Source organism: Poecile atricapillus, chromosome 1 (genome assembly GCF_030490865.1).
Source record: "Poecile atricapillus isolate bPoeAtr1 chromosome 1, bPoeAtr1.hap1, whole genome shotgun sequence".
Taxonomy (NCBI): Eukaryota; Metazoa; Chordata; class Aves; order Passeriformes; family Paridae; genus Poecile; species Poecile atricapillus.
The window spans coordinates 30,213,192-30,225,779 of NC_081249.1; the positions used below are offsets into that span (position 1 = coordinate 30,213,192).

Sequence of the window (12,588 nt, forward strand, 5' to 3'; positions counted from 1 at the left end):
ATTTTTACCTGCCTTTCTTCCAGCCTCCATTTTCAGCCTAGGGTGCTTTCCAAGCTGGATATAGTTTTGCATTATTTGGAACTTGAAGAGGACGAACATTTTAAAAGGAAATTAATTTCTTTTTCAGCTCTTACAAAACTTTATGGTTCACAGCTTTAAATATAATAGACTGGCAGAAAAAAGCATCTTCTATATATGAATCTAAACCTTATTATTGCTTTAATAAAAATAAACATGGTAGGCATGGTGAATACATTTCCAAGTTCCATCTTAGGATTTAATTTTTTCTTTTAAATAAAATTCTTTCAGGACTATAGCTTTTGAACTCATCTACCAAGTACCTCTTGGTTGTGAGTGGAGAACTGACTAGTTTGTCTGATAAGACCTTTCTTTCTTATTTTCCCTTTGCTTGAGTGTCAGTTTTTTTAAGGCCTACAGACAAATGGTTATTGCTAAGCTCTGGAAATTTTTCCTGGAAATTAAAAATTAAAAGATCTTTTGCTGCTTTTTCATACTCTACTATCCAAGCAGTCCTGTAATCATTGTCAATACCACAGCTTTTAGTGGCTCTGCACATCTCCCAAGGTCTGAAGTAAATAATTTCATAATGGAGTCTATTTCTGGGAAAGGCAGCAAGATGACCATAGTGGATGAAGATTCCAGCAACTCACATGGAGAATTTATCTAGATTGCCCCTGTTCATTACATTGTAGCAGAAGAGAGTCCAAAATACATGAAGACTCGGATTTTTTACTAGGAAATGCAAATGAGAATCCCCATAGTATTTTTTACTTCCTGGAAGGGCAAAAGGCAAAATGAGTAGCATATTCAGAGAATCATATTAAAAGGTCTATCCTAATACAATTTTCAAAAAAGCATTCCTTTTTGTTGTAAGATATTTTCAGGATACCAAAATAAGTTAGGCTCAATCTGAGTGCTAATGAAAAAAACCTCAAACCCAACAGAACACTTTCATTTTAAATTAAGCAGTTTGAGGAGAAGAAGATGCCACAATACTGATGTTAATAAAGGATATTGGTAAAGGTTACTGTCGGTATTCATGGTTTTGTTTCCTTAAGAAACATCTCTGAAGCCTTGCACAGGAGAAGGAGAAATATGCATACTTTATTGAAAGCTTGGACTCTTGTCAAAACATTATCTAGCCTTGCCCACAACTGGAATTCAGATCAGCAGTTTTTTTTTCTCCTTTTTTCTCTCTTTATTTTACTGTAACATTTTTTTTAAGGAGAATGCATACTTACAAGTGCTTTCCAAAGAGGATGGCTTCTCTGTTAGAGTGTTTGGCCAAGGCATGAGCTGGCAGGAAGGATAGGGGGAGCAGGGTGCCAGGCTACTACCTGCAAAGCTGCAAACCCCAGTTCCTGACCTCTGAGCCCCCTGAGCCTTGTGTGCCACTCTGGCCCCCTCTGCTTGCATTTCTGGGGTAAGTTTCCTGCTCCTGAGCACTGCTGTAGTGCTGAGATGGCTAAGGTGAAATGCAGGTTGTATTGAAATGTTGGTAGTGTGTTAAATGCTAATATTAAAGCGAGGAGGTACCTGTGCTTGGAAAAGAGGGGTTGGGTTGTGTCTGCATAGGGACTGACCTTGTGCAAGACTAATCCAGTAAACACCTACAGTGGCTTTGTATTTTCATGCTGTGGAGGCCAAATGGCACAGAGTAAGGCAGGAAAATCCTACAATGATTTGGGCTGGAAGGACGTTAATGACTGTCAAGTTCCAACACCCCTGCCATGGTCAGGGACTGCTCCCAGTAGGTTGCTCAGAGCCCCATCCAGCCTGGCCTTCAACACTTCCAGCATAGGGCATCCACAGTTTCTCTGGGCAACCTATTTCAGTGTCTCACCACCCTCATAGGAAAAAATGTCTTCCCTATAAAATAAATGGGCATGTCAGTGGTGTCAGAGTTAATGTAGCACTAGTTTGGTGTATTCAGCATTATTTACAGCACCCAGCAAAAAAAGAGAGACTTTTTTATATTCCCCCAAGTAGTGGTGCATGTCTGAATAATTTAGAGGGCTGCAGCAACAACTTGTATGTCCCATCTTCTTGTCCATTTTCAGGTGGAAAACAGTTTCAGGTATTTTTACTTGTAACATGAGAACCAAAGCATTTGGCTCTCTGGCCTTCAGGGCTATAAAAATAGGCTTGGCTTGAGCTGGACTGATGGCAGAGGACTGAGATAAGCAGCTGTGAATGCTTTGCCATGGCAGCATGCCCACCTGGGGAAACAGCCATTGGGAAGCAGTGCTGGGGAGAAATAATCGGTGCTCCAGTGTGGGGATGCCATTTCCCGCACTCCAGGAGAGACAGTGCATAATTCATCTCACTTTTTCCTCCTGTGTGGTGTCTCCATCTGCATGTGGTGGTCTGACACAAGCACTCAGCATCACATCCAGGGATATGGGAGTCATGAGGACCATGGGACACCAACCCCCACAGGGAAATGCCTGAACTCCTCACATTTCTCCTGTCTACCTTCCCCCCAGAGCACTGGGACCTAGGCATAATGATTAAGTAATTTGTTAACAATTTGTTTCTACATACCAGATTGAAAAAAGTCCCAATTCAACAGAAACCAATTTACCCAGTGGCAGTGTTTGATCTGGCAAGGTCTGTGCTACAAGTAATGTAAGGACTTGGATGCTGGGTATTTTCCTGGGTGAATAAATACTTGGAGCATTAGGTCTTTGTGCTGAAATCTAATGTTGTCTGTGCTTATCTTTCAGTGTGGTGAGCCCTTATCGTTTCAAAGGAAACAGAGCCTTCCTACAGCCGTTGGAGGAGTCCTCCTGCATCCTTTTTCTTATGTACTTACCCTAAAAAGTTTTGCAGCTCTTTTTTTTCTGGTGGTAGAAGTGTAATCAATACTTTCGGAGGGGTACTGTATTGTATCAGAACCTGCTTATATATTTTTGCAAAAATTCAACAAAGACAGTGTGGTTGCATTAAGCCATTGTTATTAGCAGCTTTGCATAACTTATAGTGTTATTATCCATCAGAAACATGGATTTTAGGGTGGCGTGGGTGAAATCAAGCTGCTAAACATCTGAGTTTTGAAATTTTAGAGAAATCAAATCAAGATCTGAAAGATCTAGAGGTGTCCCCAAAACATTTATACTGGGGGCCACCACTGGCCAACAGTAGCTTCATGGCCACTGCCATGGGCTGTGTTCTACCTTGGTGCAGCTCAAAAGCTTCCACCTTAGCCTGTAATGCCCAGAGCCTGGCACTATCTAGGTGGGCTGTAAGAGGTGAGGATAGAGGCTGCAGTGGTCCTCATTGCATCTCAGCTCTGGGTCTTCTTGCCTTGGGCCACTCATGGGGTTGTGGTCACAAGTTAGGGCTCCTGTGTGGTGGGGTGGCTGAGGCCTAATGAGAATCAGCTTCATAGTCTCCCCATCCCTCTCTCAGCAAGGACATTGGTCCTAGGGTGAGTTTCTGAGATGCCTTGCAGAGCCAGGCAAGCGATTTGTGCTATTTGGTGCTCTCCCAGGAGTGCCCTTTTGTCAGGCTGAGCTTATCCTGGTTGGTGTGAAAAGCATCTTTCTGTTCCAGCTGGAGAGCAGGGGGTCGGGAGTGGGTACATCCACGTGTCCCTCCCTGTGTTCTGCCTGGTGGTGGGCTGTTCCTTCAGCCAGTTTGCTTGCCTCCTCTGGCATAGCTAATTGCTGCCCACCTTGGTTCTTCTGAGACTCTAATTGTTTGCAAATCATTGTGGGATGGAGGAAGCTATGTGGAGAAGTGTAATTAGGATTCTGAATATGAAATGCTTCTCTGACTCAAAGAGCTGAGATTAATTCTGCTTTATTGAAGCTCTTAGTTCAATTTCACTGTCCTTAAAAAAAACCCCACCTTTATTTTTATGATCATCTGAATTGTTTGATTTGTTCTTTTCTCCCAATTCACATGCCTAAACAGCTTAGAGTGATCTTGCAGCTATTGACTCTCCTTATAAAACTGCAGCCACTGGGAAGCAACCTGTACAGTTAGTTTCTTCCACTTTCGGGAAGAGCTTTCTCCTTTCCAGTAAAAGTACAGCTTTTTTCAGACAACTGGGCTCATTTTTCTTTCTGCCTTCAGCTTTCTCTGGTGGAGCAGATGTAGCAAGCAGCAGTGAGCTCCCAAGCATGAATTTCACTGAAGCTTTTTCACTTCATGGTTTTGCACTGGCGCAATGCTGGTCTGTGGCTGTAATTGTAAATACCCCAATTTGGTGGTTTTGTGTTACAAAAATAACCTAGTCTGATTGAAGAAAAGAGGGTATGAGTACTTTAAAACATGGCTTTGGCGTGATACAAATGAGTGTAGCCACCAAGTACTCTTCTCCATGTCCCTGCAGATCAGCTGCTGCAGTCCCTAGAGACCATGTGGTGCCATAAGTTTTTTGACTTTGGAAGTGCCAGGTGCCTGCAGCCGAGAAAAACCTCAGCTTTGGAGTCAGTGGGCATCTTGGCAATCTGGTTTGGGTCCTTGTGTGGTGGTGGTTCTGTGCCTGTTTTCTTGGAAGGGCTAGATTTGGCAGATAAATCAGGCATTGCTGCACATTGTGCAGCTGAGCTGGTCTCAGGTGCAATGGAAATCTCAATTATTATTATTATTATTATTATTTTTTCAAAGTAGACTTAGGAGAAGTGGAAGGACTGTTTTCTCTCTGCTTCAAACTTCTGCAGCAGTCAGTTTGTTTGTACAGTGACTAAAGGAGTTCCCCAGGATGCTGGAGATGCAGGCTGGTCTGTGTCTTCTCTGTCACCCCTTTGATTGTGGTAGAGAGGGTATAAATGCTTGATTTGGGAAGTTCAGGACTGTGTGGGAACAGCTGCTTCTACACATCTGACCCGCTGTTCCCCAGATTTTAAAAGTGACATCAGAATTTCTTACTGACCAATTGCAGGTACTGCATGAAATTGCTTCTTTGAACTGCATTGGCTTTTATTCCCCAATTTGTAATGGATAGATGAGTTCATGTTAATCAAAAGATCCTGGCTGTAGTAACTAGATGTCTTAATTAAAAAATAAGTAGAACTGAAAGGGTAACAATGCTGAGTGTTGTGACACCGCAGGCGTCCTTGTCACTTAGATTAAAATCTCCTTTTTTTTCTTTCCTTCTTTCCCTCCCTCTTCCCTCTACACCCCCCTCCCACCCCCAAAAAGGAAAAAAAAATAGCAGTGGCAGCTTTGGCCTTTTCCCTTTTTGGTTTGGTGGGGTTTTTTTTTGTTTTGTTTTGGTTTTCTTTTTTTGAGGGTTTTATTAACTTACTAGTCCCAGACTCCTAAGTGATCAATCCAAGTGCCCCTGCCTTGCAGCCAAGTGGCTACCCCATTTTTGAGTAGTTCTCAAAAAATTTCCCTTCAAGGCCTTTAGTATATGATGGAGGTAGGTAGAAATCATTTTGCTGTATGTAGAGGGTGTCTTGGACTGCTTCTTGAATACTGTCATAAAAGATGGAAATAACAGATAGTTTTTCAGTTTGAGTTTCTAGTTTGAGTTCAGCTTTACTCACCCTCTGCCCCATGTCTTGGAAGTTTAAAACTATTTCAGAAATCCCATGTGGATGATTAACAGTGATTCAGGAAAGGAGCCTGCATTCTTTAGTTTGAAAGATATGGAACATTTAGTAGAAGTTGGTGTAAAGTTAACTTACTGTAAACATGTTCCTTTTTCTAGATTAGTTATGAACATGACACAAGATAAATTGTAATGGGATCTTTTATCTTTATGTGGAGGAAGAAACCATATCTTCAAAGATGAGTAGTGCACTTTCGATAGTTCATTGAGAACCTGATCCTTATAGAAATATCCTTGATTAATATTTTTGTTTGTGTGTGAAGAAATGCTCAGCAAATTCATAGTGCATGATGTCCTGTTTGTGTTTTATCTGGTTACAGGTTGACCTCTGTAAAGGAGAGATAGTATCTACCTGTTGTAGAATTTGAAATTGTTTCTTGCTAATTTTTATGCTTCAGTTTATTTCTTGTATTGTATCCATAGTATGCATGTACATTTGATACAAATAGATGTGCAATCAGAAGTGCAACAGGCTTGTTTTACTTGAAGGTATCCAGTTTTCTTCATTCAAGAAGAAAGAAATTCTTCAAGAAGAAATTCAGGTTTCATTCATGCATGAAACTAGATGTTTCAGTGAAATAAAAACCAACATGTAAAGCATGGGATTTCTAGTGAGTTTTTCAGATATGTTTTATAAATTTACTTCTGAAAAATATAGATGATGTTGCCTCTGTCTGAAATGCAGCTTCCAGCTAAAGCATTTAGATTCATTGAGGAGAAACATGTAATTTCAGTAGAAAAGTGTCTTTCCACTTCTCCTGTCATCTTCTCCATATGTGTTAAAAGTATGCATATTACACCAGATATTTGCATGTGAATTTTAGCCTAAAAATATTCTTTCTGCTTGAAGAAACTTGCACCTTCTGAGGAACCTGCAATGTTCTGTCAGTGGTCTTTCGTGGAAGTCTTTGTAAACCCATGTCTGCAACTCTCCATGGTATGGTTATTGTATAGTTAATTGCTTTTCCCAAAATATTTCTGTGTCTTGGGAGGTCAGAAAACAGACAAGAAGTTGGTGAAGTGGCTCATTAAAGGGGAAGAGCTACTCTAAGTTTTAAGTTCCTCCCAAAAGTTTTATCTCATATGGGGTAAAAAAAAAAAAAAAAAAAAAAAAAAAAAGAAGTCATTTTGGTAAGAAAACCAGGGTAGCAGTTCTCTTTGCTTCTGTTTATTTTTCCTTTTTTGCTGTCTTGAAGTATAAATGGTTTCACTGTTGTGGAAGAAGTCTGCGTCACCCTGACTGAAGGCAAGCTGATGCATCAGTATGTGAGCCAGAGGCTCTTAATGTAATTTACCTTGCTAGCCAGATACCCTTTTGTTTTTTAAACACATTCTGTTTTGTTAGAGACCCTTCCATGGAACCAGCTGTTTGGACATGTTATGAGAAAGGTGTTTGCTCACAAGCTGGGTATTTTTCAAAGCAGGTTTCAGAATCAGTGCACTGTTGTTTATTTCTGCATTCGGGGATCTTTAGGCTGGTTGGTTTTCAATGTTATAATGCAAAAGTTACGTTGAATGAACTATGAGGCAACTAATACTGGAAAAAAATTGCCTCTAGTTTTTGTGATTTACTTGCTACCACAGTTTCTGCTAAATTATCATGTTGGCCAGGGTGTATATATTAGTGTTGAATCCTTTTCATGCTTCTGCAAATGCATTCTTAGTAATCTCTTTTACCTGTTCTCTACCTCTCTGTCTCTCATCCAAAAAATAAACGAGCCCCCAACATGGGGATGGGACCCACTCTTTGTGCTTGCTCAACTTTAGCTGTACTTGCTCTTATTTTCCGTTGCTGCCCTTACATCCCCTCTGCAGCAACCCCACTGCAGCCCCTCCTGGCAGGGGTGGGACAGGACAGGAATCCCTGTCAGCCATGGCAGTGGCTTAAGAGTGATTTATGTGTGGGCTTGCTGTTCCCTTGCAAAGCCCTCATAGAGGGGGCAGGCCACCCGGGCTTTATTCTGACAGGTATCTTGATGGACACACTCTTTCTTCTCTTTGCATCTTAGTTCTGGCTCCCCTTTGTCATCCTGAGTTCATATTTTAGCTATGGGTAGTTTAGAAAAGTGAAGTGATTATTTCTTTGTACAGTTGAAGGAGGAATGGGTTTCTTTTTAATAGTTTGTAAGCAAAATGGAAATTGTAAGCAGAAGTAAAAATTGAGAAGAGGAATTGGGTTTTGTGGTCTGTTATTCAGGAAGAGAAAAAGGAATTAATTTTGCACAGGCTAAGAATTAGTAAAGCAAAACTTAGCAGCTACTTCTGTGCTTTCATGTGTTTTTTCATGGTTTCTGAAAGAAAAAAGTTATTTCACAAATCAGATGTTCATTAAGCACTCTCTAGGGATCTTGGTAGCACTTGCTGTTAGTTGACTTTTTTTCTATGACTTTAGTGAAATGAAAAAGAAATCTTTCTCCTAGGGCCATCACCAGGGGAAAACACACACAGCATAGAAATTTCTTCTTCTTTTTCTTTCCTCTGGCATCTCAATTCTTTTGAAATTTCAAAGTTAAACCGTATTTTTGTTCTCTGAATCATTTAATGCTCTCTTACTTGCTTTAATCCAACTGCTTTGAAGACTGCACATTAAAGTTTTCTGCACATTGTTTTCTGTGAGGACAGCTAATTTGCTACCTTTTACACTAGGATGAGTTTTTATGCTTTTTTTCTTATATAGGAGAGCATGTAGCAATTTTGGATCTCCGTTTTAAATAGATGGGTGTAGTATCTGGTCGCATATTTAAGTGAGAAGCAAACTGCTGTTGAAAAATAATGTTTCACTGTACAGTTTTAGTATATATTGTGTCCAGATTCTGCTTGGCTTTGAAAGCATCCTCGATGTTGTGTGTGTATGCAAAGAGGAAGTATTTAATGTAATTTTCTTTGCTCTCAGGTTATTGATGCTGTTCCATGTGAGCTTCTTACAGCTCCTAGATGAGAAAGTGGTTGAAATGCTGTTCGGTTGTGTTATACTCAATTTAATTTAATTTAATTTATACTCAAATTAATTAGCTGTCGTTTGTCATCCAAGTGAGAAGGCAATTAGGACTTTGTAGGTCTCCATTATTTCCATTAATCACTTGGGTGATAGACTGGAGAATGCCACATTTAAAATAGCATGTGGTGCCAAGGGCTGGCAAACCTTTTGGAGATGGAGATCAGTTCCTTTGTGTTAGGTTAATGGTGAAGAAACAAAAATAAAACAGGTTGAAAAAGTTACACATGCAAAGCAAAAAAGAAGTATTGCAGAAAACTTCCTAGATACTCTAGGGATAAAACAAACATGGTAAAGCTGTTCCTCACTCTCTGCCATTCCTCTCCTTAGGAGATTGTGTCTCTGCAGGATGCACAGGAAAACTGAGTATAAAGCTGCCCTGTATTGCTATTTGTAAGCACCATAAACCAATTCGGAGTTACTTCAATATGCCAGCTTGCATATGCAAATCATGGCACTTTTTCATGGATAGCTTGGTTTTGCCCACTGAGGGGAATGGGTCAAGAAACTCCAGGAACTCCAGGTGTCCTCCAGACCGGAAAGTCCTTTTTGGGGTCAGCAATTGCTGCAGTTCTTCAGAATTAATTTGTGTGTATTGAAATCAAGTGCTGATTTACAGTGGGATACTGCTGCAAGCTTTCTTGGATACGGTGGTTACGTATACAAGATACAGGAGGTGATCTTCCATTCTGCTAGTGGCTGAGACTTCAGAAGCAGTGAGCATCAGGTTCAGTTGACAGTGTCATGTCACTGGAGACATTCCAGTGTAAGTTCAAGAACAGTGCACTCTTTGAAAAACATGACCCATAAGGAAGAGATGAGGTGATTTGGGTTTCTTCAGAAAAAGAGCGATCATTAAAGGGTAGGAAACCATGATGTTACTTTTTCATTATCTTGAACATTAATATCAGAAGTCCCTGTGGCAAATTATTCTGCATGTTCCAGGGAGTAAGATTAATTTCCAACAAGAAAGTTTAAGACTGTGGTAGTTGACTTGTTTGTTTGGGATAGGGTTGTTTGTTTGGGTTTTTTTTTGGTTTTGTGTTTTTGTTTTGTTTTTTGCTTGGTTGTTTTTGTTTTGTTTTGTTGGTTTATTGTTTTGGGTTTTTGGTGTTTGGTTGTTTTTTGTTGGTTTTTTTTTTGTCTGTAAGAATATTTAATAAAAATAGTGGAAGAGGCTACCTGGGGAAGTTGTTGCATCTTGATTGTGGCAGGTTTTGAAAAACAGGTTAGACAAACACCAAATACAGCATAGGTGTATTTATCCAACTTCAGAGCAGGGCTGGAACAGTTACTTTTTAAGATGCCCTCAGGTCTTTCCACTTCAGTTCTGTGGTTATATACATATATATGAGGCAATACCAGAAACACAGATAATTCTATATGCTTCTGATTTTCTAATCTGGTTTGTCTTTTGCATTCTGAGCACCTGTAAATCACAGCATAAAACTGGGGAAGAATCGTTATGGTTACATTCTGTATTTTAATTTCATGGCTTTAAATGTGAAACAACTTGCAGGCTACAGAAGTGAAAACTGGCATTAATCCTCTTTTCCCCCTTTTTTCTTTGCAGGTCGCTTGGTTGGTGCCCTGGATGCCGTGTTAGACTCTAATGCACGTGTTGCTCCATTTAGAATTTTACTCCAAGTTCCAGGCTCACAGGTTTACTCTGCCATTGCATGTGGTGAGTTATTGAATGGATCAGAAGTTTACTGGGCCATAGCTATTGGTGAGTCACAGACAGAAAACCCCAAAACGATTCTGAGCATGGTCAGTGTCTGCATGTCCAAGAAGCTCAAGGTAACCCCAGCTAGTTGTGTGCGTGTGGAAAGCTTATTTAACAACCAAATTAACCTCCGGTTAAAATCACTGAAAAAGTGTTACCTAGGAACATTAAGTTTCAGTGGAAAATTTGTTTAGCTGAGGGGTGTTTGCTGCGTTAATTTTTTCTGTTGCAAAGTACTGTGGTTCTGTTCCTATGCATATCTTTTCCTAAAGTAGTAGTAGTCCCTTACAGCAAGAAGCTACCTAGTCTAGGCTTTCACCAGCCTGGTCTTTCACTTGCTTACACACTTTGCTGTAATGAAATATAACTGGAACATTTTGAAGATTTAGGAGGTAAAGTTGTCAGGGAGGGATGGAATGTCAAATTGCTGATCTGTTATGCCCTAATCCCTTTTGCAATGTTTCTGCAACTTCTCAAGTCAAGCTCATCTTCAGGAACGTGATATTGACATGAATTGCATCAACCCTGCCCTGACCTAGTAGAAACCATCTGAAGTTCCATTCATCCCGCTGTTGCTTGGCGAGTGTGCAGGGTTGTTCTTATGCCTTCTGCTCCCATCTAAAAAATCCTAGCATTGAAATTTACAGCAGTTTTTCTTTGGGAATAGTTCAAAGCTGTGACTGGGGAGCATTAGGAAGCATCTCTTTAATGAGACAGTGGCCAAATCCTGGAACAGGATGCCTTCTGAGAGGTGGTTGATGTCCCACCAAACCTGCCAGTGTTTAGGAGGCATTTAGACAATGTCCTTAATAACTTCAGCTTTTGATCAGTCCTGAAGTGGTCAGGCAGTTGGACTAGATGATTCCCAGGATTTCAAGAAAAAGGAGGAGAGCTTCTTGAAATGCATCAATAACAAAAGGAAAAAAAAGGATAATGTGGGCCTGTTACTAAATGAACAGATTGCCCAGAGAGGCTGTGGAGTCTCCCTTACTAGGGTCTTTCAAGAACCATCTGGACACAATCCTGTGCAATGTGTTCTGGAATAACCTTGCTTGACCAGGGAGGTTGAACCTGATGACCCATTGTGGTCCCTTGCAGACTTTCCTATTCTGTGATTGTTGTAGATCCCTTCCAACTGAAAATATGCTATCCTATTCTATTCTTTCTTATACAGATCAGGCCATGAAATAGGTAATGTAAATGTTGAGATGTCATTGATAGTGTTTGACACAGTAGTCCTTTAAATGGAAGAGTCATTTATATATTCACCCTGACCCTTTCCTCTGTACATGCTCATCCAGCAATTTTTCCTTGGTCCAGCAGAGATCCCTCTGCATGTTTCCCATAAATACTGGGAATTTTTCCCTGGGCCAGATGTGTGTGTGAAGAAGCTTGCGTAAAGTCTATTTGGGCTATTTTTGTTTTGGCTAGGATTTCTTTGTTTTGCACTTGCTCTGTGCTTTCTATCCCTCCTCCCCTCCTTTTTATATTTAAGTAATGCCATCTCATGGAGAAATTTAAGAGCTTCATGCTGTTACAGTCCTGTGATGAAGCCAGCTTTTGCTGGAAAAGTGTTGCTTTCATGGCTTCTTGATTATTTGAACATATGCAGTAGTACTTTTTGAGGCTGATCCTTGCCCCACCCACATTCTTACTGTGGGTTACACAGAATTTGGTTTGATTTTTTGATTTCGTTTTATTTTGGGGTTTTTTTATTTGTTTTTTGAAGGAACTACAAGTGACAAACTTGCTGGGTTGGAATGGCTAAGGATTTTGCTGAGACAAACTTACACGATTAATGTTTTCTAAAATTCTCTTTGACTCTTCTGAATGTATGCTCATCCCTGACAAAATGAGATTTATACCATCAGAGCAGAAAGCAGAGGGGTCTGTTTTGTGTGCTGCATGGGTAGAACATGCAGTGAGCTGCACAGAACTAAAGAACCATGGCAGCAGAAGCTGTTTGTGAATAATATCACTACTGTGAAACCCTGACATGAGTGTCCAGGAGGGAGCTGGCAATAGGAGTCAGAGGAGCATCACCCTGACCCCTTCTTGGGAAGCTGGAGGAGGACATTCCCCACACAGAAGTGGCTGACACTGCTCACCCAGCTCTGCCCTGTCTGAGTGAGGCGTTTCATGCATGCAGACATAGTGTTAGGAGTCTCCTACGGGCTTTGGAAGGAGCACTGAGTCAAATTAAAGTTCCTGCTGCGGTATAGCAAGGGCAAGGTGCAGCCTCAGGAACTCCTTTAAATCTTCCAGTGTAACTTCATTGTG

At 40.6% G+C, this 12,588-nt stretch overlaps 1 protein-coding gene across 4 annotated transcripts in view; it reads left to right on the top strand.

Annotated features, from left to right (window-relative positions):
- The window catches only part of TBC1D8 (TBC1 domain family member 8), a 49,226-nt gene that overhangs the window by 3,950 nt on the left and 32,688 nt on the right, over nt 1-12,588 (top strand). For 3 of the 4 annotated variants that reach the window (XM_058829993.1, XM_058829994.1, XM_058829996.1), the window contains exon 2: nt 10,156-10,311. In XM_058829993.1, coding sequence (XP_058685976.1) covers nt 10,156-10,311 — 156 coding nt within the window. The remainder of the gene's footprint in view (nt 1-10,155; nt 10,312-12,588) is intronic. The other variant, XM_058829995.1, reaches the window with a different exon arrangement.